Raw genomic sequence first — 26,904 nt, 5'->3', positions numbered from 1 at the left:
CAGGCCCACTCATCTCCTCCTGCCTGCTCATTTGGGGTTTGGTAGTGTGGCCTCCAGGGTCAGGCTGCCAGGGTGAGCCGGCCCCACCACTCACCCCTCTGTGATCCTGACCAAATGCCTTCCCATCTCTCTGGGCTTCAGTGTCCTTGTCTGTAGAATGGAGGAGACAGCAGCCCCCTCCTCGCGGTGGTTTGGAGGATGATGGGAGATAATGGATGGGAGACACTTAGCTCAGGGCTGCCCACAGGCCAGTCAAGGAAAGCTGCGGAAAAGGTCATTGTTACTAAAGATGAGGCCAGCGAGCTCCCGCTTCAACCTGTGTGGGCAGAGCCACGACCGTGGACCCCTCTGCAGACCCCCCCACCCAGTGCTCCCTCCATTTCCTCCACTTCCGGGGCCCTGGGTCCAGACCCAAGGGTAGGGGAAGTTGGGATTTTGTGCCCCAGTGATGCAGAGCCACTCAGCAGAGCACCCTGCTCGGCCAGGTGGGTGAGGAGGGGAGGGGAGAGCAGGGGCAGAGGGGGCTGTAACTTGGGCGCCAGACGCCCTGATGGGGCTTCACAGCCTGGCAGGAGGCGGGTTGCATGGGGCCGCAGAGTTGACTGTCCACCTTCTGTGCCCGGCCCTCCCAGGCCAACTGGTCACTAGGCCAGCATTTCGTGAGGGCCAGGTCTGTGCTGTGCTGTGCTGGGGCCCAGGGAGTGCCAGGGAGCCACGAGGCTCAGGCTGGGTTGCCCCCTGTGTGGCGCTGATCAGGGTGCCAGGTAGAAGTCACAAAGGCCCTGCCTCTGAGGGGCTCAGCTCCCCACGACGGGGGCTCTGAGGGCTCCTCGTGGAGCCAGGGCAGGACTCTTCCTGTTCAGGGATCATCAGGAGCCGGGACTGAGCTGGGCCCTGGAGGGGCCTTAGGATTCCAGTAAGAACAGAAGCCTGGAGGGTATTCCAGGCTGAGGGGCCTGCAGAAGCGAAGCAGGCCTGTCGCTCTGAAATGCGAGTTATTTCAGGCATCCGAAAGAAGATAATAATAGAACAACCCCTACCTCCCAGCTTCAGAAGGAAAATGTTAGAGCCCCGTGAAGCCCCTGTGCCCCCTCCCCGGCCGCCTTCCTTCTTCTACTGCATGTCTGTGTCCCTGGACCATATAGGTGATAGTTTTGCACACTTTGGCATTTTTAATAAATATCATCAGACTGTCTGTCTTCTCTGCAGGATATCTGTTAGCTCAACACTGTGTTTGAGCTTTGTGCTTGCTGAGACCTGGTGCTCTAGACTATTCCTTTTCCTGGCTGTGTGGTTTTCCATGGGCTGAATATGTCACAGCGTATTCATCCATCGTGCTGTTGATGGACACTTGGGGTTCACTCTTGGGAGCATGGAGCTTTCACTGGGCCAGACAGAGGGAGCGGGCAGAGACTTGCTTCAGTCCAGTTCACAGAGGCCTGACTGGGAGAAGGACCCTCTCTGGTGGCAGTGGGGAGCCACTGAAGGTTTTTGAGCAAGAGCAGGACTCAGTCAAAGGAAGTGCTTTAGGAGCTTAAATTTTTGCCCGTGGTTCACAGTTGGGTTCAGAGCCAAGAGCTGGGGAAAGGAAGCTTTCGTAAGGGCCCGGTTAAGAGCTTCTGTGGCCTGTTCCCAGGGGCGAGCCCATGTGGTGGGGGTGGAAGGTGAAATCAAGAGGGATTCTGTTTTCGTGCCTCTGCCAGGGAGAGGGTTAAATGGGCCCCAAGCAGTGTAACTGGGAGGATGACAGGGCCCGTCCCAGAAAGAGAAGCAGCAGGAGCCGACAGGCGTGGTTTGGGACCCTTTGGCTGTGATACAGCCAACGGCAGGCAGACGAAGGAGGAGCCAGGGCTCAGGGACTTGAGAGAGTCATGTGGAAGTCATTGTCAGGGGAAGACCGGGCCTGGGAGTGTCCCAGCGCCCTGGTTCTCAGGCCCCTCCCTCCCTCCATGGCTGAGGCCTGCCTCCCCCTGCTCTGCACAGTGATGGAGAAGTCAGGCCCACAGGGACCACCCTGTCCCTCCTCCCACAGCTGGGGGGCACCTCCCCACCTTTCTCCCTCTCCAACATCCCCTTGAGTCCAGGCCCTTGCCATCTCCCCACCGAGTGATTCGGTTGGTTCCCCTGCCACCTTCCACTCTGCTCCCTTTCGCTGTCCCCTCCACACAGCAGCCGAGCAAGCTCTTAAAAAGGGAAGTCAGAACACGTGCTTCCCTGCTTTAAAACCCGCCAGCAATTTTCCACCGCCTCTCCGTGGCCTGGCCCCTGCCCACTTCGCTGACCACTCTCTGCCCTCTGGCCCGGCTTAGGGACTCCAAGGCCTCCTGGCAGCTCCTAGGACATGCCCCACTCCTGTCTGCCCCGGGCCTTGGTGCTGCACCCCCAGCCTGCACTGCCGGCCCCCTCCTCTTTCTGTTCCCAGCCCCAGTGTTGCCCTCAGAGAGGGGGCCTTCCTGCCACCTGTCTGCTCTCTCCTGTCCCACCCTTGGTTAACTGCTTGCTCATTGACTGGTTTGTTTTCCAATTTGGTATCTGCTGGCTGCTCCTCTCGCTGTGTTGGCCTCGCTCTCTGCTGTCTGCCCCCGTCCGGCCTGTGTGGTGCGTGTTTGCTGAGTAAAGCGAATGAAAGAGAGGGGCCGTGTTTACTGCAGGTTCTCAGGGCACAGTCCCTGCCCTCGTGGATCCTGACCTTTGTTGGGGGACAAAGCACAGAGAACAGGCATCCAATAAGAGAAGACACAGCATTTCGCAGTCCCTCCCAGATGTGGACAGCCATGTTCTGGCAGCTCTGAGGGGTGCCCGGCTGAAGTTGGGAAGAAACAACAGTTGTTAAACATCTTCCGCCCAGCAGACCCTCGAGAGTGTTAACACTTCTTATCTTGTTTCATGTCACTTAATCTCGCACAGTTCTGCAGCCGTGGGTCATGGTATCACCGCTTTGTAGATGGGTGTCTGGCAGTTGTGCGAGCAGTGCGGGATAGGTGGCGGGGAGACCAAAGGAAAGACCCGGGGACGGCGTATGAGACATAAGGGTCTGTTGGGATCACTTATGGGGAGCGTCCAGTGGTGGCCGGCTGGATGGAGCTGCGCACCACGTCTGCGGGCAGCGAGGGGGCGGCTTATACGGTCAGGGGCCACACAGGCTACGTGCTTGCTCACGGGGGCTGTCCCTGGTCCAGCCAGCATTCCCAGGGACGGTGGCTCACATGGAGGGGCTCTGTGTCCCTCTAAGACGTGATGTTCTTTGAGTGAGATAAGGTAAGATCTGGGCTGGCCAGGCCCTGGATCTTTGCAAAGCCCAGCAGCTGGACGTCCTGCCCAGAAGGGGGCCGGAAGGACACATGGCTGCAAAAGGGCACGCAGGCTAGTGCCCCTATAATGAGGACCCTGATCTGTGAGACCAGTGACTTGCCAACGGTCTCAGAGCTGGGATGGACCACCCTGTGACGAACCCAGAGCTTTCTGTTGCCAGAACCGCTGCACTTTCCATAAGCCTGAGTGGGAAGAAGTGAAGTCAGGAGCAGGACTCTGAGCGTGGATGCGAGGTGGTGTCGGGCACAGAGAAAGGGTGATGTCATGGATTTACTTATTGCTTTTTAACTTTTCATTTTGAAATAATTTCAGACTTGCAAAAATAATACACGGAATTCCCATACACCCCCACCCAGCTCTCCCAAATGTTAGCATCTTTCATAACCACAGTGCGGTTCACAAAACCAAGAAATTAACCTCAATACAAACTATTAACCACTCTCCAAACCTGATTGAAATTTTGCCAATTTTCCCACTAACATCATTTTTCTGGTCTAGAATCCAATCCGGGATGTTTCGGTTGTTCCCACCCATCCACAGGCATCCCTGTCAGGCCAGCTCTTTGTTATGACAGCAGCACGGCAGAGACAGTCTGCAGCTCCCTCCAGCTCCCTCCTTCTCTCCAGGAGTTTGGCATTTCTCGATTGCCTTTTCTTGGCGAGCCTTCCCCAGATTCTCTACACGCCTGCTCTCTCCTTCTTGGAAATGTCACTTCCTCGAAGAGGCCCTCCTTGACCCCTAAAACAGCAGCTCCTGTCATTTAAGACTATGAGCCGCCAGAGGGCGCTGGCTCTGCCTTCCTCGCTCTGTGCCCAGCCGGCTAGTAGCCAGGCCTTACTAAATCCTGTTGCAGGAGTGCAAGTAGGAAGTGGCTGGAACCGACCTCAACGTAAAACGAAAAGAGGGCCTGTGAAAAATGGACATAAAGACACGTAAAAGATGCAAAACCCCTCCACAGTGTGTCCAAATTCCCCACTGATACAAGCACATGGGCACACGGAGCAGGGATCGCAATGATTATAACTGTAGAGAAATCATTTCTACCACATCGTCATGGAAACCCACTTGGTTGTGATCAAATTGTTTCCCGTCAAATCAGCTAGCTCTTGCCCAAGGGGCCTGAACAGCAGCCTCTCTGCCGTCCCCCCGCCCCCAACGTACACAGTGAATCCCGGCAGAGACTTAGGGACCCCCATCTACCCCCCACGTCGACTTTCCTGTCTCCGGTTTAATCAGACAGAATCCGCCCCCTTTTCTGACTGACTGCTGTATAACCCTAAGCGTTGACTGTCTCCCCACCCCACCCCCGCCTCGGTTTCCCCTCTGAGAGGCCAGGACCTGAGACAGCTCCTTCCCATGCTGGCAGGGCTGGTTACATACTTTGTAGGGCCCAGTGGAAAATGAAATTTGGTGTCTTTTGTTGAAAGGACAGGGAAAAAGTGCCATTAAAGTTACTAAAATACAAAGTTTTCCCTTTCTTCTATGATCTACTTTTGATTTGTCATGATGTTTTTCATTTGCTACTTAATGTCATTCTAAGTAAAGAAAAATTAAAATCTAAATTATTAGCATGAATTTTGCCATCTGTATGTTATGCAATGCCAGTCTTAAATGCAAATGTAAGAACCTTTCAGTCCTCTGTGGAATCGCTGAAACGCTCTAATCACCATCTCTTAGCTTGCACATGGATATGAGTTTTGCTCTTGTAAGAACAGGGGAAATGCTGCACAAAACTAACTCACCTGTTTTTATTCCATTTGTTGACACACGCACATCCTACCAGCTCCCTCTCCCTTCAGCGTACTGATGAGCGAGGAAGGACTGAAAGGAAAGGACAGACTGGTCACCCTCTTTCCCTTTCCTTCTGCAGCATCATTTGCAGCAAGGATGGTTGGATCATACAGGGAAGTAACAGTAAGAAAGGAAGTGGTAGGTCCTCAGCCCTCTGTGTTTCTCAGAACACTGCTGCTTTCTTGATGCCTTTGAAGCAAATTCTGGTTTGAACCAAAAGCGTGACCTCTCAGGCGAGTCAGCGCTCCCCTGACTCAGTTGTAAATGTCGTACAACTCACCTTGTGCTCACTTTGAGTCTTGACTTCCCACGCGTAGTGGGTCCACCAGAATTCTGTGCTCCTGGGACTTTGCAAACGTGGTGTGTATGTGGGGCAGCAAGGAACGAAGCATCCACATACTGGGTATAGCACCTCTGCTCAGGTGTCTGTTCTGTTGTCTCATCAGACTTACAAGATACGGGTTCAAAGGTAAAGTCATTAAGAATTTCAAGATGGCAGGGCCAGCCCCGTGGCCAAGTAGTTAAGGTCATAAGCTCTGCTTCCGTGGCCCAGGGTTTCGCCGGTTTGGATCCTAGGCGCAGACATGGCACCACTCTTCAAGCCATGCTGAGGTGGCATCTCACATGCCACAACCAGAAGGACCCACAACTAAAGATACACAACTATGTACCTGGGGGCTTTGGGAGAAAAAGGAAACACTAAAATCTAAAAAAAAAGATTAAAAAAAAATGAATTTCAAGATAGCGACAGCGAGCATTAAACGAAGTGCCCGGCCCTATGTGACCTCACAGGTTTCCTGCCTGTGAGGCCAGCCCTATGTGCTGGCATCCTGGGTTTGGAGGACTCTGTCACTCACAAGCTCCCCTCTGTTCCTTGTGCTGCCTCTTCGCCGTGTAGCCTGGGATGGCCTGGAATGGTGGCAGGAGGAGGGAGCGATGGGGGCAGCCCATCCAGCCTCACCTCTCCCTGCTTCCTCCACCAGACAGCCAAACAGAACTTTCTATGGTCTGCTCAAGCAAGCCCTGCTGCCTGCTGCCTCTCGGCCCTGGCCTACTGGGTCCTCTGTCTCAGTGGTTCTCAGATTGGGGCCCCTGGGCCAGCAGCATTGGCATCACCTGGAGCTTATTATAAATGCAGATTCCCAGGCCCCACCCAGACCTGCTGAACTGCAAACGTGGGGATGGGGCTGGGATCTGGTTCAACAAGTCCCGGCATGACTGTGATGCCCCACTGCTCTTCCCAAAATGTTTTTCCCACCTCAAGTCAGCTTCCTAACGTCTACACCCCCTTTACCAAATATACCCCTCGCCCTCTGAGTCTCGTCTGTGAATTTGGCAGTTCACATCTCTGCTGGGCGGCGAGCTGGGGGTGTGTATCGTCTCCATCTTGTCTTGCGTACTGACCAGGGCAGGCAGTAGGCGCACAATAAGTGGTGGGGGAGCTGTATTGACTCGGGGTGGCCAGGGGAGTGGCGACATGGGGCTTGGGCCTCCTGGGGACCCCGGGCATGGGGCGGGGCTGAGCCCGGACATCCCACCCGCAGGTACAGCCTGTATACCCGCACCTGGCTCGGGTACCTCTTCTACCGCCAGCAGCTGCGCAGGGCCCGGAATCGCTACCCCAAAGGCCACTCCAGAACCCAGCCCCGCCTCTTCAACGGTGAGCCCTGGCTGCCCGGGCCAGCGTGGCCCCAAGCTGTGCGTGCCCACCCTCCCTGCCCACTCCCCATCACACACCCTGACTGCCGGCTGCCTACCCGCACCCACCCACGGCCCCTCTCTGTCCCCCAGGAGTGAAGGTGCTTCCCATCCCCGTGCTCTCGGACAACTACAGCTACCTCATCATCGACATCCAGGCCCGGCTGGCTGTGGCTGTGGACCCTTCAGATCCTCAGGCTGTACAGGTGAGGGGAGGGGGCTGCCCGGGGGCCTGGACTCACCTTGGGGCCTGGCAACTCATCTTCATATAGAGGGGCTGACCCTGGCCCTTCTGCCAACGGGATGTCCCCCCTCTATGTGCACTCACACACCAGCCCAACATGCAGATACACACAGAGGCACCCACAACCACAGCATGGGGGAGCGGTCAGTATCCAGAGCATGGCTGGAGGCGGGGGGGCGGGGGGGCAGCAATGGGGGAACCGTTGCCGAGGGGGCCTGCCCCAGGACCCAGGGTGTAGTGAGTTTCCTCCATCTCTCACTCTGTGGCCTCCTTTCTGACCCTCTTTTCTCTTTGCCTCTGTCTGTTAGCATCCAGGTCTCTCTGACTTTCCCTCCCATTTCTTATTTGTCTGTGTGTGTGTGTCTGTGTGTCTGTCCCCTCCACAAATCTCCCCCATCCCTTGTGCCCATACCGAGTCTCAGCTGCCCCCCTTTCCCCCACCCTGCCCTCCCCACCCTCTGCATCCGTCCCCTCCTCTGCCTCCTCTCTCCTTGCTTTCCTCCCCTCTCTCCTGGCACCCATGGCCCCTGCAGCCCGCTCCTCAGTCTCTGCGCCTCCTCTCCCCCCAGGCTTCCATTGAGAAGGAAGGCGTTGCCTTGGTGGCCATTCTCTGCACCCATAAGCACTGGTAAGGCACTGGGGGGCGGGGGGCCTGGGTGCAGACGATCATCCCTGGCTGACCCTTGCCCCAGCTGGGCTTGCCAGGCCTGGGCCCGTGAGGACACGCTGGGTGGGGGTCAGGATGGGAGGCATCCGCCTTCCTCACGAAGCCCCTGGGGCACCAGCAGAGAGGGCAGGCAAGGGTGTGTCTCCCACACTCCACGTATCAGCTCCTGAAGCCCCAGAGGAGGGCAGGGCAGGCATTTATCTTTCATTCCAAGGGCAAGTATTAGATGCCTACTGTGTACCAGGCACAGACAAACCTTGTGAGCTCTTCCCTCAGGAGATGATAGTCCAGTAGGGGAGAAAGCCCTGCGTGAAAGTGTGCAACGAGGTGGCACTTGGCACAAGGTACAGGGGCTGGGGGGCGCTGGGTGGAGTGTGATCAGATCCACCTGGAGGAATTAGAGGCTGATGACCCTGGAGCTGAGAGAGTCCAGAAAGACCGGTTGGCACTGGCCCGGTGTTGGAGGGGTGAGGGTGGCGAGTTGTGGGGATGACATGCTGGGTTGGGGAACAGCTTGAACGAAGGCCTGGAGATGTGGACAGCTTGGCTCAGTCCAGAAGCCGGGGACCCCAGGGTTCAAAGGCCTGGAGATGCTATGGGGGAGAGGGAGGCAAGCAGGCGCAGTCCAGGTGCCCCTCCAAGGCCCACCCGTCCCTACATCCTGCAGGGACCACAGTGGAGGGAACCGTGACCTCAGCCGGCGGCACCAGGACTGTCGGGTGTACGGGAGCCCTGAGGACGGCATCCCCTACCTCACCCAGTAAGTCCCTGACCCAGAGTGGGATGGCCCTTCCGTGGGCCCTGTCCCTCACACCCGTCCTCCAGTCGAGTATTTCCGGGGAGTCACAGCTGGATCTTTGCTGATGCCCTTCCTGGCCCCTAGAGAGCAGACTCCAGCCCACCTGAAGAATGGCCCTGCTCACCCCCCGGCTGATCCAGCCATGTTCCCCAAAAGCAGAGGAGGGGAGGGTGTGGGCCTGAAGCCCTGGGCGCTGGGGTGCCTTCTCTCTCTGGGGTGGAAGCCCCCGCTCCTGCAAATCACTTAGCCCGTTGGGCCGAGGGAGGGGCAAGAATCGCATGGCACAAGCTCTAGTACCTTCTCTCCCCTGTTGCCTTGCTCCTCAGCCCCCTGTGTCATCAAGATGTGGTCAGTGTGGGGCGGCTTCAGATCCGGGCCCTGGCCACCCCTGGCCACACGCAAGGCCATCTGGTCTACCTGCTGGATGGGGAGCCCTACAAGGGCCCCTCCTGCCTCTTCTCAGGGGACCTGCTCTTCCTCTCTGGCTGTGGTGAGTTCCCCCGAAAGGGAAGAGGGAGGAGGGAGACAGGAGGGAGGGAGAGGCCAGCAGAGGGGCCCAAAGGCAGCCATGGCCCCATGCAAGCATTAAAGCCTTGGTTTCAGCACAGACGTGGCCTTGGCCGTTACTCCCACCTATGTTGCCCCGATTTTTGTTATATCTTCCCAGCTTCCCACGGGGTGGGCAGGAGGCAAGGATGCCCGTAACTGAGTACAGAGCTCACGAGACATTTGTTTCCACTGGGGGGAGCCTGGTTCTCTGATATAGTGACTGGCAGGACTAGGTTACAAAGAGGGGAGGACCCCTGAGCGAGAGGAGATCTGTGGGTGGGGAGGATCGTGAGTCCCCAAGGGCAGCACAGGCGAAGGAGGAAGGTCTCTGTGGAAAAGAGCGACCCTACGCGTACCGTGCTTGGTCCTGAAGTTTCGGCACCCCCTCCCCCCACAGGTCAATGTTGCAGTGGAGGCCTTCAAACAGCCTTGGTGGGGGGCGGGTAATTGGACCCAGCTCCCAGTGGGAAGGAGGGAGTGGAGGCCAGGAGGCGGGCATGCAGGGGCATGGTGGAGGGCTGGTGGCCAGTCGCATCTGTACGGGCTGACCCCCACCCCCTCCATGGCCCTTCTAATATACCGTGATGGGTTATCCCTGTACATTATCACGTCTCCCCGGACCCTCACCAGGACGGACCTTTGAGGGCACCGCAGAGACCATGCTGAGCTCACTGGACACTGTGCTGGGGCTTGGGGACGACACTCTGCTGTGGCCTGGTGAGGTGCCCCTCCCACTTCTCCTCCCAGCCCCTCACTCCCCTGGAGCCCCTGCCGACCCAAAGCCTGGCCCAAAGGTGACCCAGCTCCAGCTCTGGTGGCTTCTGGGAGCCAGCTCTAGCAGTGGGGCAGACTCCCTTCATTCTGGAGTGCCAGCTCTGCCACACCCCTGCTGCTCACACCAGCTTCCCCTGCCAGCCAGCCTTCGGCCTCTTGGGAGCCCTGCAGGCCCCGGAGCATCCCAAAGAGATGGCGGATTTTTCACAACCAGAGCCTAGAACAGAGAATAGCCTTTGCTTATTAGGGGCGGAAGTCGGTAAATCCACTCTGCAGGTATCCATTGCATGCATGCATATCCACACACATCGTGTCTATCCATCTGTACATAGGTACATTGACGGAATATCCATCCGTCCATCCATACGTACGTGGCATGGCGTGGCATGTCTTACATTCATACATACACCGCAAATGCATAGTTTCTAAAACACATCCGCTAATATCTCAGTTCATCCTTAGAACATATATTCACCCATTCATTCATTTGACAGATACTTTATTGAGCACCTAACAGGTACCAGGCTCTGTTCTAGGCACCAGGGACATGTGTGTGTTCTAGTGGCATTATTGATTTTCCCCTCTCCAAGTGAGAGGACTGGCGCAGAGAAGTGCCCTAACTTGTCTGAGGTCGCACAGCTGGGCAGGGGAGAAGCAGGCCTAGAATGCAGGTCTCTGGCTCCAGGTCCGGTGCTTCCCCCTGAACTGCTTCTTTCTCTTCACTCCTGGCTGACTTGTGCCCACAGTCAGAGAAGCAGCTCCGTGGGGTTGGGGTTCTCCTGGAAGCGCCACCCCACCTCCCTGGTGGGCGGTCCCAGAGGCCTGGGCTGGGGAGGACTTTTTCTGACCACACCACCGACCTTTCTCTGCCGTGCCCCTGCGCCCCCCGCGGTGGTCCCCAGGTCACGAGTATGCGGAGGAGAACCTGGGCTTTGCAGGCGTGGTGGAGCCCGAGAACCTGGCCCGGGAGAGGAAGATGCAGTGGGTACAGAGGCAGCGGATGGAGCGCAAGAGCACGGTGCGGTGCTGGGGCGCCAGGAGGGCCTGGCTCAGCTCTGCAGTGTTTGGTACCTGGGGCTGTGAGTGACAGCTCCTGGGCGCCGGGGCGGGGCCCGGCCTAGCGACGGGGATGGGGTGGTGGGGGGGGGGTCAGGCGAGGCGGGGCGGGGGTCAGGCGAGGCGGGGGTGGGGGCGGGGAGAGGAGGCGTCTCTTGTTGGGTCTATTTTCTGGAGTCTTTCCACCAAACCCGGGTGCCTCTCCTCCCGCAGTGCCCGTCCACCCTGGGAGAGGAGCGCTCCTACAACCCGTTCCTGAGGACCCACTGCCTGGTGCTGCAGGAGGCTCTGGGGCCAGGCCCGGACCCCGCTGGGGATGACGGCTACTCCCGGGCCCAGCTCCTGGAGAAGCTCCGCCGGCTGAAGGACGTGCACAAGAGCAAGTGACACCCCCCACCCCACCCCACCCCAGCCCACCTCCCATGGTGGAGAGACCGCCCGTCGCCCACACCATCCCACCCCTCTCACTGTTACTACCACCACCTCCATCGGCGCCCACGGTGGGCATCATTCCCCGACACTGGTCACGGGGAGAGGAGGGACAAGGCGAGCACGTGACACCAGGAGGAGGGGAGCTGGTCGAAGACTGGAGACTCCGTGGGGCGAAGCTGAGTTATACAGGGCGCGAAGAAAGGAGGGGCCTTGGGACATCTCCAGACTTGACTAGGAGGGCCCCCTCCTCCCCTCCCCTGCTCCTGCGATGGCAGTGAGGACCCTGAGGCTGTTCTTAGCCCCTCCCTCAGGAGGCTTCACTCTCTCTGTAGCCCCTGGACCCAGGGCAGCAGGAGCCATGGCCAGGTTGAGTCCATCTTCCCCTCTCTCCCCCCCTCCCCCCCGGGGCTGGGAAACTCAGTCCCCCAAAGTGGCCTACGGTGTGGAGACTTGGCTAGTGGTGGCTCAGAGGGGCCCCGGGCTCTGGTTTACTGAGACGCTGCCCCTCCTCCCCGCCGGGCCCCGCCCCCACAAAGGCGTTTGATGAAAGAGCTGGAGGCTGGCTGGCTGGCTGGCTGGCTGGCTCTGCCCTTACGACTCTCCTGCAGCCTGGAAGAGGGAGGGTCCTGGTTGCCATGGAAACCTTGGCCTAAGGCTGAGGAGACCCAGAGGCTGGGACAGCAGCCCCACAGGCTCCTAGGTCCCACATGCTCCCTGCACAGCTGGCCTGGTCCTGCCAGCCGGCCTCTGCCCCTGCCCCTGCCCAGGGCCAAAAGGGCCCCTCCTTCCTAGGGGAGAGTGCCAGCATCCGCCACAGCTTTCCTCATCATGGCCACTATTCTTAGGAACTTCTGCCTTTCTCTAACTTCTGCTTTATCCTCACCCCTTTTCCTCTTTTAGTTACAGACTCATTCATCTGCCCCTTTGCAGTTTGCTAAGAACATTCCCGCGTCCTTTCTCATTTGATCTTTGGCCCCATCCTGGCTGGGGGAGGGGTCCACGCTGCAGATGCAGAAATCGGAAGTCCGGAAGCCAAGAGCCCTGGAGTGGGTGGCAGCTTCTCGGACCCCTGGCCGGGGCCCTTCCCCTCGCTCAGTCCTCCCTCAGCTCCGCTTCTCCTCTGGTCTTGGGTCCAATCCCTCTGGAGCCACAGTGAGGACCCCTGTGGTCCTCGAGCAGGCGTCCCTCGGGTCAGCCAGGAGCCTGCCCTTCCTGCGTCCAAGCCTTCCCTCGGGTTCTGCTCACCTCTGGTGAGCCTCCCAGTGCCCGCTGCCCTCAGTTTCCCCTCGTCATCCGGCCTCTGCCTCCCTCTCCAGTCACAGCCTCTGGTACCAACTCTAGCAATACCGCCAGAGCAGAGTCCCGTCCCCAGACACGCGGTTTCCTGCCTCTGTGCCTTCGCTCATGCCGTCTTTTCCGACTGGAATGCCTGTCCCCTGCACCTGCTGCCTTGTCTGCCTGGCCAACACCTATTCATCTCTCACAGTCCCCCTCGAAGGCCCCCTCCTCCAGGAAGACCACCCCCCGCCCCTCCCCCTCCAGGCTACCTCTGCTCTTTGTAATTGCTTCTCCTGTGGCACTTCTTACCTGTTTACATGTTCGTCTCCCCTTCTAGACTGTGAACCCTTCAGGGCATGGACTGTATCTTATGCATCTCTATTTTTGCGCCTAGCACGGTGCCTGGCACACAGTAGGCGCCCAATAAATGATGAATGAATGAATGATTTAACCGAGGCTTGATCACTCAGTGGGCTTGTGGTTACTGCTGGTCCCGTTTGCCTGTGTGGGTCACAGGTCCACTAACTTGGAGTGACTGCCCTTTCAAGACCTTCGGCCAAAACAGTACAAACACATCCTTCCACGGCTCGCGTGCGTTGGTGCAGCATTTCCTATTTGCTCCCTCAGTGTTTTCCAGAGTTTGAGAGGCACAGGTGTACGGCTGGCCCCAGGGGAGACGGATCTAGGTGGTCCCAGCACAGCTGTGAAGGGCTCTTCAAGGGCAAGGCCTCGGCCACAGGCTGTCTTTAAGCCTCTCGAAATAACAAAGAGCCAGACTCCACTATCTCAAGATAAACTTGAACAACGGCTCGTTTGTTCTCACTGCATTTATCTTTTGGGGTCAATAATTATTTTTGACAAATGACACCAGTTTTTAATTCATGGTAATTAAAGATGTTTATTGAATCAGGAAAACACGAAGTGAAGGTGACGCTTGGTGATGGCAGAGCTCTCGAAGGTGACCCTGGTGTGGCTGAAGGCTGGAAAGCCTGGCCTAGCTCCACATTCCCTTGGGGCCAGTCCAAGGCATAGTGTTCCCGCCCTGGCCACAGCTCAGCCTCCCTGCTCAGGCGTCCCTCAGGATGAGCCAGGGCCTTGGCACTGGTCCTGGCTGTCCTGGGTCAGGTCTGCATCCGTGCTTGGGGACCAGGCTGTGGTTCTCGCCTCCTGAAGACTGGCGGCTCTCTGCTCTCTGATTGTCTGTGCATCACTGTGTCGAACAGGGGAGCCCAGGGCCAGCTCACTCTGGGTACGCCCACCTTCCAGGGCCACTTAGTGACAGCTCTCTAGGGCAGCTAAAGCATTTCCCTAGGGCCTTAGGTGGTCCTCCCACTGAAGGATGGCACATGCTTCCTCTGGAGCTGGCACTGACCAAAACAACAGGGCCACCTGCTCTTTGCTTGCAGGACAGCAGGTGTCACTGACTTTAGAGACCCGGATTCCAGTCCCAACTCATCACTCAACATCCAAATGACCTTGGAGAGGTCACTTCCCTGACCTCAGCTTCTCCACCTTCCAGTGGAGATGACAGCCTTGAATGAGTCAGAACCATTTTGGGTGCAAGTGAGAAATACTCAACACTAAGGAGCTTAAACCAAGGGGCAAATGTATCAGCTCATGCAATTGAGAAGTGTGAGATTATGTCATAGTGACTTCAGGCGTGGCTGGATCCAGGGATTCAAAGAGCATGTTTATCTTTCAACTCTGCTTTCTTCTGTATTGGTATCATTTGCTGTCAGGCTTTCTCCCTGCAGTGGAAAGATCATCCCTAGGAGAACCTCCAATAGTCCCAGAGATTGAGTTTCATTGGTCCAGCTTGGGTCATGTGCCCGACCCTGAACCAATCATAGGAGTTAGGGGAATGGGCCGCTCTGACTGGTTAGGTTAGGCCACATGACCACAGCTGGAAGGGCAGCCTCAGACCCAACTGGAACACAGTGCACTGAGAGTGGGGAGGGAGTTCCCCAAAGGAACAGGCAGGCTGATGCCAGAAACCATGCAAGGCAGCAAGATCATAAACCTGCACGACAATTCACTTATTGGGGGCCATCGGGAGGGTCAGATGAGAAGAGGCATATAAAGTCACTTTGGAAAATGCTACATCAGATTTCTGGTGCTATAATTAGTTACAGGGAAGAAATGGAGGGAGACATGTGGCCTCAAAGGTGTTTGAATGAGATGTAGTTTTAAAAATAACCGGCAAGAAGTTCAGTTATTCCATTTTTTTCCTGAATCACAGGCTGTCTCTTTGGGGGTAGAAAAGGAGAGGGATTGGGGTTAAGTGGGCAGCCTTAGGTGTCCCGGGGAAGAACAGAGAAGAGGGAACACTGCAGACATGAATGTGAGGAGCATGTGTGTGGTCAGGAGCGCGAGACTCGGGCAGAGGTGGGACAGGGTGGGGAGAGAGGACTTGCAGTTGGACTAGTCTGATACGAATGTAGGTCTGCCTCTGATTGGCCCGGGGTGACACGGGGCAGGTGGCTTATCCCCGAGCCTCGTGCTGGAGTGGCTGGGAGCCCTGAGTGAGGCACAATGGCTCAGTGAGCAGCCTCTCTCTTCCTACTGTGATTGATACACTTGGGGCTAATCCATCAGGGCCAGTAGGACGAAGTGATTAAGAACGTGGAATCTGGAGCCGGTCCATCTGGGTTGGAGTCTACACTTTCCATTTCTTAACCAGGTGACTTTGGGCAAGTTACTTAACCGTTCTGTGCCTCCGTTCCTCATCTGTCCAGTGGGGATGATGCTAGCACCGCCTTAGAAGCTGATCGTGAGGATTCAATGAGTTAATACCTGCAGAGCTCAGCACAGAGTGAGCCCTCTCTACGCAGTGGTGGTTCAGTAGATGCCGACCCCAGTGGCTGGGAGGGCACAGGCTGTCCATGTCACGGGCTCAGACAGGCCAGCCTGCCCAACACAGCCACACAGCTCATATGGCAGCCAGCTCCAGAGTGTCCCTCCACTGGCCTAGGAGGCCTCAAGGGGGCACAGTAACAAGGGTCCTTGACAGCTCTCTTGCAGAGGGTTACAGAAATAGACAGCAGACTGGACATTGATCCTTCTGTGAGCCACTTTGTCAAATTGCTTTCTCCCCTAGCAGCTGGCAGGAAACAGCCAGCACCAAGGGGGCAGACATGAGGGTGGGGAAAGAGTGGAGAACATGGGCTGCTGGAGGTGGGAGCCTGAGGGGGCAGGCAGGTGGAGTCCAGTGCAGCTGGAGGGCCCGATGGAGGAGAGGCAAGGGCGAGAGGGAGAGCGCCAAAGGGGAGAGGGTGCGGGGAGCAGGCTTCCCTCTGGTCAGGAGTCCAGGGCAGCAGAGTGGCTAGCGGTTAGGGGGGCGTAGGGAGAGGAACCACGTGAGCTCCCCTTAAAAAGCATCGAGACCACGATTTGCTTTCTTTTTAAAAAACTGTCTTACTGGGGCTGGCCCCGTGGCCGAGTGGTTAAGTTCGCGCGCTCCGCTGCAAGCGGCCCAGTGTTTCGTTGGTTCGAATCCTGGGCGCAGACATGGCACTGCTCATCAAGCCACGCTGAGGCAGCGTCCCACATGCCACAACTAGAAGGACCCACAACGAAGAATATACAACTATGTACTGGGGGGCTTTGGGGAGAAAAAGGAAAAAATAAAATCTTTAAAAAAAAATTTAATGAAACATTTGGTATAATTTCAACTTTCAAAAATAAAATATACATACTGTACTTATGCACATATTATAAGTAATGCAAGAAGCTACTTCTTTAGGAAGAAGATCTAATTAAAAAAAAAACTGTCTTACTAATCAAAAAGATTTTGTCAAACTTTATGTAATTCACATATGAAAGCAATATGGTTTGCTTTTTTTTGAGGAAGATTAGCCCTGAGCTAACATCTGCTACCAATCCTCCTCTTTTTGCTGAGGACGACTGGCCCTGAGCTAACATCTGTGCCCATCTTTCTCTACTTCATATGTGGGACACCTACCACAGTGTGGCTTGCCAAGCGGTGCCATGTCTGCACCCGGGATCCGAACCAGCGAACCCCAGGCCGCCGAAGTGGAATGTGTGAGCTTAACCGCTGTGCCCCAGGGCCAGCCCCCCGGTTTTTTAAATTATAGTTAAAGGATTTAACTATATTTAACTTTATTGAGATATAATTTACATAACACAAAATTCACCCTTTTAAAGTGTACAATTCAGTGGTTTTTAATTTATGCACAGTTTTTCAACCATCACCGCAATCTAATTTTAGAGCATTTTCATCATCCTGCAAAGAAACCCTGTGCAGGTTTCATGTCGGTCCCCGCTGCCACACCGCCCCCCTGCCCCCGTCCCCCCACGCTGGGCCAACCCTGATCTTCTTTCCCTCTCTACAGATGTGCCTGTTTTGGACATTTCAACTAAACGGAGTCCTACAATGTGTGGTCTATTGTCACCAGCTTCTTTCACTCAGCATGTTTTCAAGGTCCCTCCACGCTGTAGCCTGTGTCAGGATTTGTTCCTCTTATGGCTGAATAATACTCCATGGCGTACACAGACTGCAGACCGTGTCTTGTTCATCCATTCATCAGCTGCTGGACAGTGGGGTTGTTCCACTTTTTGGTTATTATGAAGCATGGTGCTGTGAACATCTGTGCACAGCTCTCTTGAGTATACACCTGGGAGTAGAGTTGCTAAGTCATATGGTAACTTCACATTTAACTTTTTGAGGAACTAACCAACTACTTCCCGAAGCAGTTGCAAGTTCTCTTAGTGCCGCTGACGGTGGCTCATGTGCAGAGAAAGGCTTATTCAGAATTCGCTTTGGCTTTTAAAAATGGATACTCAGTTTCTTAAAATGCAAATTTTAAAACATAAGCATTTTCAAAAGATTTAAGTTTGACTTACTAGTCGTATCATTCTAATCATAAATCTAGTGAATGTTAATAACTTTTAAGGGGGGTTTGGTTAGTAAGTGATCCTCTTTTCAAAATTAAAACTGCGTTAGGCAGTTTATGCTGTATTTTTTAATTCCATCTATTCTATTTCCTTTTATAAAGCAATTGATTGTTTTATGTCAATCATATCTCAAGTAATCTGGAAAAAATTAAGTAAAATAAAAAGAATTCAATTCTCTTGAAAGCCCAGAAATAAAACCACACATCTATAGACAGCTTATCTTTGACAAAGGAGCTGAGGGCCTACAATGGAGAAAAGAAAGTCTTTTCAACAAATGGTGCTGGGAAAACTGGACAGGCACATGTAAAAGATTGAAAATTGACCATTCTTTTTCACCATTCACCAAAATAAACTCAAAATGGATCAAAGACCTAAAGGTGAGACCTGAAACCATAAGGCTTCTGGAAGAAAACGTAGGCAGTACACTCTTCGACATCAGTATTAAAAGGATCTTTTCGGACACCATGCCTTCTCAGAGAAGGGAAACAATAGAAAGAATAAACAAATGGGACTTCATCAGACTAAAGAGCTTCTTCAAGGCAAATGAAAACAGGATTGAAACAAAAAAACAACCCACTAACTGGGAAAAAATATTTGCAAGTCATATAGCTGACAAAGGCTTAATATCCATAATATATAAAGAACTCTCACAACTCAACAACAAAACATCAAACAACCCACTCAAAAAATGGGCTGGAGACATGAGCAGACATTTCTCCAAAGAAGATATACTGATGGCCAATAGGCACATGAAAAGATGCTCATCATTGCTGATCATCAGGGAAATGCAAATTAAAACTACACTAAGATATCACCTTACATCCGTTAGAATGACAAAAATATCTAAAACTAATAGTAACAAATGTTGGAGAGGTTGCGGAGAAAAAGGAACCCTCATACACTGCTGGTGGGAATGCAAACTGGTGCAGCCACTATGGAAAACAGTATGGAGATTCCTCAAAAAATTAAAAATAGAACTACCATACGATCCAGCCATCCCACTACTGGGTATTTATCCAAAGAGCTTGAAGTCAGCAATCCCAAAAGTCCTATGCACCCCAATGTTTATTGCAGCATTATTTACAATAGCCAAGACGTGGAAGCAACCTAAGTGTCCAGCAACAGACGAATGGATAAAGAAGATGTGGTACATATATACAATGGAATACTACTCAGCTGCAAAACAGAACAAAATCATTCCATTTGCAATAACATGGATGGACCTTGAGGGAATTATGTTAAGTGAAATAAGCCAGCGAGAGAAGGATAATCTGTGTATGACTCCACTCACATGAGGAATTTAAAATTATGGACTAAGAACAGTTTAGTGGATACCAGGGGAAAGGTGGGGTGGGGGGTGGGCCCAAAGGGTGAAGTGGTGCACCTACAACATGACTGACAAACATTAATGTACAACTGAAATTTCACAAGATTGTAACCTATCATTAACTCAATAAAAAAAAAAAGAATTCAATTCTCTAAAAATATTTTTTTAAAGATTTTATTTTTTTCCTTTTTCTCCCCAAAGCCCCCTGGTACATAGTTGTATATTCTTCATTGTGGGTCCTTCTAGTTGTGGCATGTGGGACGCTGCCTCAGCGTGGTTTGATGAGCAGTGCCATGTCCTCGCCCAGGATTCGAACCAATGAAACACTGGGCCGCCTGCAGCGGAGCGCGCGAACTTAATCACTCGACCACGGGACCAGCCCCTAAAAATATTTTTTTAAATAAAGCAATTTATTGATATATCAACCTCTCAAGTACTTTTATTGCAATCTAAAAAGTAATCATAAATATAGCAAATTTTAAGGTTTTTTAAAAAATTGTTTGGTTCTACTTAAAATTCCATCAAGAACTTAACTTCAAAGTACAGTCTAAATCAACTATTCAACTGCCCAACTTAAATTGGAATCTCAAGGCTTATCTTTTAAGCACTCTGCTACGCCAAATTATTTTAAACATTTCAAGAACTTGAAATATCAAATATGCACAATGTAACACAAAAAAATATTAATACTATTAGTTAGATAATCTTAAGCAGTTTTACACATAATTCTAAATCTCCCGAAAGTTGATAGAAAAGTACCCAATAAGACTTTTTTTTTAAAGATTTTATTTTATTTTTTTCCTTTTTCTCCCCATAGCCCCCCAGTACATAGTTGTATATTCTTAGTTGTGGGTCCTTCTAGTTGTGACATGTGGGACGCTGCCTCAGCGTGGTTCTATGACCGGTGCCATGTCCATGCCCAGGATTCGAACTGATGAAACTCTGGGCCACCTGCAGCGGAGCTTGCGAACTTAACCACTGGGCCACGGGGCCAGCCCCCCTAAGAAGACATTTGAAGATGATCTTTACAAGTGATATGGCGGGGGGGTGGGAGGGACACCTCCTTAGGTGAGTGAGGTTTCATGTCAAGATTTTTCTCTTTTGTGACCTGGACTATCAGTCTGAGTCCCTTTTTATAGCCACGATGACAAAGACTCCAACACTTCCAAGTGGGGATCAGACAGCCCACAGCCTGGGGTTTGAGTCATAGCATAATTTAATTTTCAAAATTAAATGTGAAGCCCTTTAGAACAGTAGCCTAGGGTCAGTTTGGTTTCAGGTTTGTCGTGATTGTCATTGTTGTTACCATCACTATTCCGTGTTAGGACCACAATGTGTAGCTATTCACATGGCATCTGCTTGGCTGCAATGCATGTGAGGGCCACAACTTCTCAGGTCAGTCTAATGACCCACGTCATCCGCCTGCCTCAAGAATGTCAAATGCTCCCTCTGCTGGACAACACCTCAGGCTTGGGCTGAGCCCTAGAACCCACAGTTCCTACCATTTCCTGCAAGGTCCGGGTGTTTTGTGAGTTGATGGCCCTTTAAGAGGCCCTAGCTAGCTCCCAGTTGCCATGGAGACAACTGGATACAGACCGGGTAGCAGCCGGCAGCATGTCCCGGAAAGTACAACCTACAGGTGGGAAGAGGGCTGCAGGGACGGGCAAGGGGAGGGGCGTCTTCTCCCTCACCGTCCACCCTGGGGTGGCCTTGGAGGGGTCTGCTCTTGGGACCCCTGCCCCACCCTCTCCTCCCCAGGGTCTGCCATCTCAGCCTCTCCTCCCTCCATAGCCCCCAGAGCCCAGGAGCACCAGCTCTCAGCCCAGGAGAGTCGGCCACCCCCAGAGGCCAATGCTGAAGCCGTGCGCTTCCTCAGATCCCTCCGTGAGCCTGGGCAGTGGGTGGAGGGTTGGGCCCAAGTGTGCAGAGGAGAGGAGAGAGAAGGCCCAGACCCGGCCCTGTTGCTCAGCCTTGAGTCTCCTGGGACTCAGAAAGGGCATGAGGCCAATTTGTTGATATTCTTCAAGGGAAGACCCCAGGGATGGGGTGGAGGGTGGGGGTTCACCTGCTGGCTGCTGTCGAGGCCAATGGAGGGGAAGCAGGGGCTGCCTGGGAGATGGGGGCTGAGGAGGGGGTGGGTGGAGCCCAGGGGTGGGGAGCACTGGTGGCCAGGGGGTCAGAGTTGAGGCCTAGGAGCGGGGGCTTCATCCATCCCCACCGGATGCTCGCCCCCAGGGCAGGAGGAGCTGCAGATGCTGTTCTTCTCCGAGACTCTGGTCATGGTCTCAGACTCAGGGGAGCCTCAGGGAGAGCTGACCATTGAGGTGCAGAGAGGAAGATACAAGGACGACTTTGGCCTCATGTCGCACTGCGTCCTGGTGCACGCCTTTAGCCGCGGCCTCATGGACAAGATGCTCTGCGGAAACTCCCTCCTGGGTAGAGTTCCTGCTGCCTGATGCTCTTCAGCCCCCATGCCCCCACCCCCATTCCCAGGACCTTTACTCAGGACCCACCCTTTGACTTGACCTTGGCACCAGAATAAGGCAAAGAGCGGGTGTGAGAGAGGAGGGGAGGTTAATCACAGCCACAGACTCAAGACAAGAGTGCCACTTAGTTCTCCTGGGCCACCCTCCCTGCCTGCAGTCTCCAGCCCCACTCCCTCCACTCCAGGCCATCTCTCATGGAACCTGGAGCTCATGGAACAACACAGTCAGGAGTTCATCAAGGTACCTTCTGGGGCCCCCAACCTTGACCCTAATCCAGGGTGAGAGAATAGAGACTCTGGGAGGAAGGCAGGGGGTGGGCTCAGTGGCTTGTCTCCCCAGTTACTATGTAGTCCCCACCACACACAACTTGGAAACCAATCCAGTCAGGGCACTGGAGGGCAGCAGCAGGGCGCTTCTGATGACCTTCTCCTGACACACAAACCCTGTGTCCAGCCCACTCTGGTCCTCCTCAGCCAGCATCTGCACTGGCCTTTCCCAGAGCCTGGCCTTTCCCAAGGACCTGTCACCACCACAGCTCCAAATTCTCCCGCTCTGTGCCCCTCACGCCCAGCCCCAACCACCTCATTAACTTCTGGAACGGGACCCGTTTACACACTGGAAACCACTCGTGCCTAAGAACCTTCCCACAGACACCATTCCCATCGTTTAAAACATGTATTCTGAAGTGCGTGTGCTCCTTAACTTCCTATCGCACCATCATATGATGTCTATTCTTGAGCTTTACGACACGTGGAAGGTTTTCCATCCAAATCTCCCCATCCTCACGAAGGAGAATGGACTAGGTGACCTCTGGGGGGTCCTGTTCGTATGGGATCCGGTGAGTTTCTGCTCTCCACTCCATGCTCTGGCCCTTAGTTCCACATCCTCCCCATGGAACGGAAGACGAGTTTGCTGAAGCAGGATGATCAACTGGTCATGACCAGAAGCATCAAGGAGGGCCAGGTACAGGCGAGAGCCGGGTGGGAGCCGTCCTCCACATCCTCCCCGAAACCAGGAGCAGGGGCCACATTGTGGTGAGGCCGGGAGCCTGGAGCGGGGACTGAGCAAGGACTGTATGCCCCACCCTTGGCTTGCCCACCCTCCCAGCCCCTTCCCGGTTCAGCATTCCTGACCCAGATTTGTCCTGAACAGGAAGTGAAGACCGAAGTGGCTTTTTTCCCCTGGCACTCAATCACAGGCTTCATCTCCGAGGCTGCCAACCTGGTGTTGCTGAGGGTGATGGCCTGGCGGCAGACGGTGCCCAGCAACGCCCGCTTCCTGGCCTTGGACACAGAGGGCAAACTCTGCTATTCTACTTACGTGAGGGGTCACCTGGGCAGGGGACTTGGCCTGGGGGCTAACTAGAAGGGGCAAGGAGGACACTGAGGTGGGAGCGGTGGAGTGGAAGAGGGGGCGAGGGGGTGAGACTTCCAAGAGCAGGGGAAAGCAAGAGCACGTTTGTCACAGAGATCAAGCATGGGGCAGGTGAAGTGAGTGAGAGGCACAGAAGGTGTGAGCAGTTGAGGGAAGCAACGCTTTTTACACAAAAGTCAGTGCAGGAAAAATAAACACAGCAGAGGGCTGTTTTTAAAGACATATTTTTTAACATCTGGAAATGGAACATCTCCAACTGCGCTTAAACATTCTTTTATTATGTCTCAACCCTGAAGGGTGTTCCTTTTTTTCTTTAACTTTAGCTAAAATTTCATAATCAACATACCTAGGACTTGCCACAATATATGATTTTGTGTGTGTGTGTGAGGAAGATCGTTCCTGAGTTAACATCTGTGCCAATTCAATCTTCCTCTTTTTGCTTGAGGAAGATTGGCCCTGAGTTAACATCTGTGCCCATCTTCCTCTATTTCATGTGGGACACTGCCACAGCATGGCTTCACAAGCGCTGCTAGGTCCGCACCTGGGACCCAAACCCGCAGACCCCCGGCTGCTGAAGCAGAGTGCACAAACTTGACCACTACACCACGGGGCCAGCCCTGCAATGTGTGGTTTTAGCACCATGCCTCTGAACACACCCTCTGGGGCTGATTTGACCAACTTTGTAAATGACACTCTAGTCTTTTCTATCACACACATGACACACAGCAAAGTGTTTGACACAAACAGGCACATGCCACTTCCCCCCCTTTTCTCTGAAACGTGTTTTATGTAGCCATAACAGGGGTTTCAGTGTTCATCACAACAGGGGACCCTACCTGCGGCAGCACGGGCCTGGGGCAGCCACCGTCTCAGTCTAGTCTCACTCCACAGAGCCTCCTGCCCCTGCCCCCAAGAGCCCACCCCCATCCACCCCCTAAGTGGTTGGTCCTCAACCCTGTCACAGAATCTGCCACCCAGAAGCACTTGGTCATTGAGATGGCAGAGCAGGGTGCAGCTGGTTCTCTGTGAAGGGACCCTCAACTTAACTTGGGGGTGCAAATCAGATCTCGGGGTGCCTGAGGGTCCAGAAGGCCAAGGGTTGCTTATCACTGGTAAACAACTAATGAGGCTGCAAGAGGGAGCAAAGGGCCCGGGTGAGATTGGCGGGGAGCCCCTGGCAGGCACCCACCTCACCTCCCTCCCTCCATTTCGGCTGCTGCCAGCAAGCCCTGGGCTCCCAGGCGATCCAGGTGGGCCACCAGCAGGTGGAAGTGTTCACCGTGGAGCAGACAGTGCACTCGGAGGAGGGCATCCCCATGTCCTGCCAGTTCTACCTGCTCCCTGATGGGTGAGCTACCGACCCCAGCCCGGAGGCACTGTTGAGCCAAGCAGGGGTGCAGTGATGGAGGGCGCGGGCGCAAAGGGGATGCCGTTTCTGGGGATTCCAGGAAGAGCAGCTGTTGAGGCCTGAGTGCCCCTCGCTTTACCCACATCACTCACCCCTTCTGCATTTATTTGCACATCCTCCTGGCCCTCACGGCACCTCGAAACCGCCCTAAACAGCCCTGAACGGTTGAGGACGTCCACTCGGACTCCACAGGGCCGATGGCATAGCTAAAGCAGCTGCCACAGGTGTCGGGTGTAATATTGAAAAATGGCAAGATTTGAACAACTCGATAAAATCAATGTGCTGGGAGAAGCATCCTGGCACACTGCCAAGCGGTCACCAGCAAAGCGTAGGCACCAAATGGTGAGAAAATTCGGGAGGGGGAGAAGAATTTGTTTTTTGAAATTTCCAGAGGTATTGACATAATCATTTCCCTGGGAAAAAAGTAATCAGAGCATTCTTGGCTTTCCTTACTGTTGTAACTTAGCGTGTTGTTTCTATTTTGAGTGTTGCATAGCGGGAGGTTCCTGGTTTTTTGGTGCTTATGCTTCTAAAGTTCCCAGTCCAGCCCTGGCACACCAGCAAGCATCTCCAGCATACAAACAGTACCCAGTGTGAAAAGGAGGGGCCGTTCTCTGGGGATCTAGAAATGAACAGGACCCTGCCACACAGACAAGTCAGGAGGGAGTAAAGGGAGGCCCCTAAGACATCCCTCAGGGGAGTGGGCTGGTCCAGGAAGATGCCCCTCTCACACCTTCTTCTGTGTTGCTCCCCAGGCACGTAGCCAAGAGAGTCCAGGTGGGCTCCCCCGGCTGCTGCATGATCACCAAGATGCCCATCTTGAGGGAGGAGGGTGAGTGAAGCCTCTGGCTGGCGGCAGAGTGAAGGGGAGCGGGGAAGCCTAGGGCCTTCCAGGGCGCAGGGGCTGGATTAAGTGTGGGATGAGCCGGAAATCAGACAGAGAACCTTTGCCCTCTAGCCCCTGACCCCAAGGCAAGTTTGTGGGAAACCCCTTCCAGCAACTCTGCCCACGTGAGCAGAACCTTGGGGTTTCAGCCGAGCCTGCAGCTTGGCTGTTCTTGGGCATCCCTCTGTAGCCTAGGAAGGCTCTGGGGTCCGTGTCCGCAGCCTTCCTCCCTCCCCACCCACCCAGATGAGATTGAGCCTCGCCCAACATTTGAGAAGAAGCCCCTGGTTTGGGAGGAGGACGTGGAGCTCTACTCGAGGTTCATGGAGCGGAAGGTGAGGGGGGCGGCAGCCAGCCTGGGGGCCCCATTCCCCGGCCAGGAACCCTCTTTCCTGAGCTCTCCTGTGCCTGGTTGAAAGGTACGCCCCTGGGGGCTGGGAGGCCCCAGCATCCCTAAGCCCTCCTTGGAGAGACGAAGGGGGGCCTCCTGGGGCGGGGGGGTCCGGGTCGGGCTCAGGCTCGGTCCTCGGTCCTCGGTCCCCGGCAGGAGGAGCTCCGTCTCAGCCACAACAGCTACCTGCGGCAGCACCCGGAGGCCCACGCGCTCATCTCCGATTTCCTGCTGTTCCTGCTGCTGCGCCAGCCCGCCGACGTGGTCACCTTCGCGGCCGACTTCTTCGGCCCCTTCGCCGTGCGCCGCCGGCCGACCCCCTCCCTGCGCTCCTCCAACCGGCCCAGCCCCTTCCGCTCGCTGGACCCGGAGTGCAGCCCCAGCGAGGGCTAGCGGGGCGCGCCGCCGGCAGGAAGCGGGGCCTCCGGCGGGCCAGGCGGGACGCCCCCGGGGGCGCGCTTTCCGGGCTGCGGTTCGGATGGGAGTAAGCGGGGCCCTCCCGCGGCGCTGCCCTGCGAGCCGGAATCTTCCCTGGCCCACGTCTTGTCTTGCACTAAAAATAGGAACCGTTAACAGTGTCTATCGAGCTAATTGCAGCCTTTCTTCCTAGATGCTATTATTACCAATATTCCTATTTTACAGAAAAGAAAATAGAGGCACAGAAAGGTAAAGTAGCTTTTAAGAGTTAGCAGGTGGGACGCAGGCTTCATACCTGGACGTTGGTTTCCAAACCCGGTCACTAGGTTAGCGGGGGTGCAGGGGCGGAGCTTCTTGGCGCTCGGAATCACCCTGGAAACCACGAAGCGTAATTCCCCGCTCTCGGCTCCCAAAGAAAAAGAGCAGACGAAGTGGGGAGACTGGGGCGGGGTCTGGATCACCACCGGTCTTGCTCATCACCTCCGAAACCTGCCAAAACACCCGCCCCCACCTCTCACTCTCCACCTCCTTCCTCCCGGTTCCCGCTGATACACAGGAACCCCCCAACTGCAGGCGGGGTCCCCAGTTCCCGGCTCCCGGAGAAAAGAGGACGGGCAAGTGATCATCCCCTCCTTTAGCCTCCTTGCTTTACGTCTGTCTGGCCAGCGGCTTGTTTCTGCCCAATGATGGCCACCGCTCAGTGGCAAATATTAGGCGAGCTCCCCCAAGGCTGCTGGTGATGGGGTGCTGGCTCCATCCCTCCATCTATTCGCTCATCCGACCTGCTGCTGCAAGATGGGAACTCGGAGATGCCCTGCGCTCTAGTGGACGATAGGAGTCGGTATCTACAGGGCTGGGGGGTGGGGTGGGGGTCTGTGACCCAGGAATCAGGAAGTTTTCATAGAGAACTGCCACTTGAGTTAAGCCTTAAAGAATTTTTAATGTCTTTTATTGCCTCCTTATTTCAAAGGAAATGGGCATTCATTAGAGAAAACTTAGAAAGGGCGATAAAAAGAAGGGAAATCACCTTAATCCTTCAACCTAGAGGCAGCCACTCCTAACGTTTCAGCAAATAACCTTTCCACTCTTTTTTCTAAGCAT

General features: G+C 54.6%; 2 protein-coding genes across 4 annotated transcripts in view; both read left to right on the top strand.

Annotated features, from left to right (window-relative positions):
- The window catches only part of PNKD (PNKD metallo-beta-lactamase domain containing), a 58,221-nt gene extending 45,170 nt beyond the window's left edge, over positions 1 to 13,051 (top strand). For both annotated transcript variants that reach the window (XM_070489736.1, XM_014852522.3), the window contains 8 exons: positions 6,648 to 6,763; positions 6,895 to 7,007; positions 7,615 to 7,673; positions 8,380 to 8,472; positions 8,838 to 9,001; positions 9,691 to 9,777; positions 10,737 to 10,852; positions 11,104 to 13,051. In XM_070489736.1, coding sequence (XP_070345837.1) covers positions 6,648 to 6,763; positions 6,895 to 7,007; positions 7,615 to 7,673; positions 8,380 to 8,472; positions 8,838 to 9,001; positions 9,691 to 9,777; positions 10,737 to 10,852; positions 11,104 to 11,277 — 922 coding nt within the window. In that variant the 3' untranslated portion in view covers positions 11,278 to 13,051. The remainder of the gene's footprint in view (positions 1 to 6,647; positions 6,764 to 6,894; positions 7,008 to 7,614; positions 7,674 to 8,379; positions 8,473 to 8,837; positions 9,002 to 9,690; positions 9,778 to 10,736; positions 10,853 to 11,103) is intronic.
- Positions 13,052 to 20,430: 7,379 nt separating this feature from the next.
- On the top strand, positions 20,431 to 26,105 carry CATIP (ciliogenesis associated TTC17 interacting protein). Of its 2 annotated transcripts, XM_014852530.3 has the most exons (10): positions 20,431 to 20,480; positions 20,633 to 20,725; positions 21,077 to 21,277; positions 21,512 to 21,567; positions 22,204 to 22,290; positions 22,480 to 22,647; positions 23,925 to 24,049; positions 24,865 to 24,941; positions 25,242 to 25,330; positions 25,543 to 26,105. In XM_014852530.3, exons 1-10 carry the CDS (start codon positions 20,456 to 20,458, stop codon positions 25,777 to 25,779), a joined length of 1,158 nt encoding a protein of 385 aa, XP_014708016.3. In that variant the 5' UTR covers positions 20,431 to 20,455; the 3' UTR covers positions 25,780 to 26,105. The 2 variants fall into 2 exon arrangements, with proteins under 2 accessions (XP_014708016.3, XP_070345839.1); XM_070489738.1 differs by lacking the exon at positions 20,431 to 20,480 and having other exon boundaries at positions 20,638 to 20,725; positions 21,082 to 21,277.
- The last annotated feature ends 799 nt before the right edge of the window (positions 26,106 to 26,904 follow it).

Source organism: Equus asinus, chromosome 19 (genome assembly GCF_041296235.1).
Source record: "Equus asinus isolate D_3611 breed Donkey chromosome 19, EquAss-T2T_v2, whole genome shotgun sequence".
NCBI classification, from domain to species: Eukaryota; Metazoa; Chordata; class Mammalia; order Perissodactyla; family Equidae; genus Equus; species Equus asinus.
This window is presented reverse-complemented; position numbering and strand designations above follow the sequence as displayed.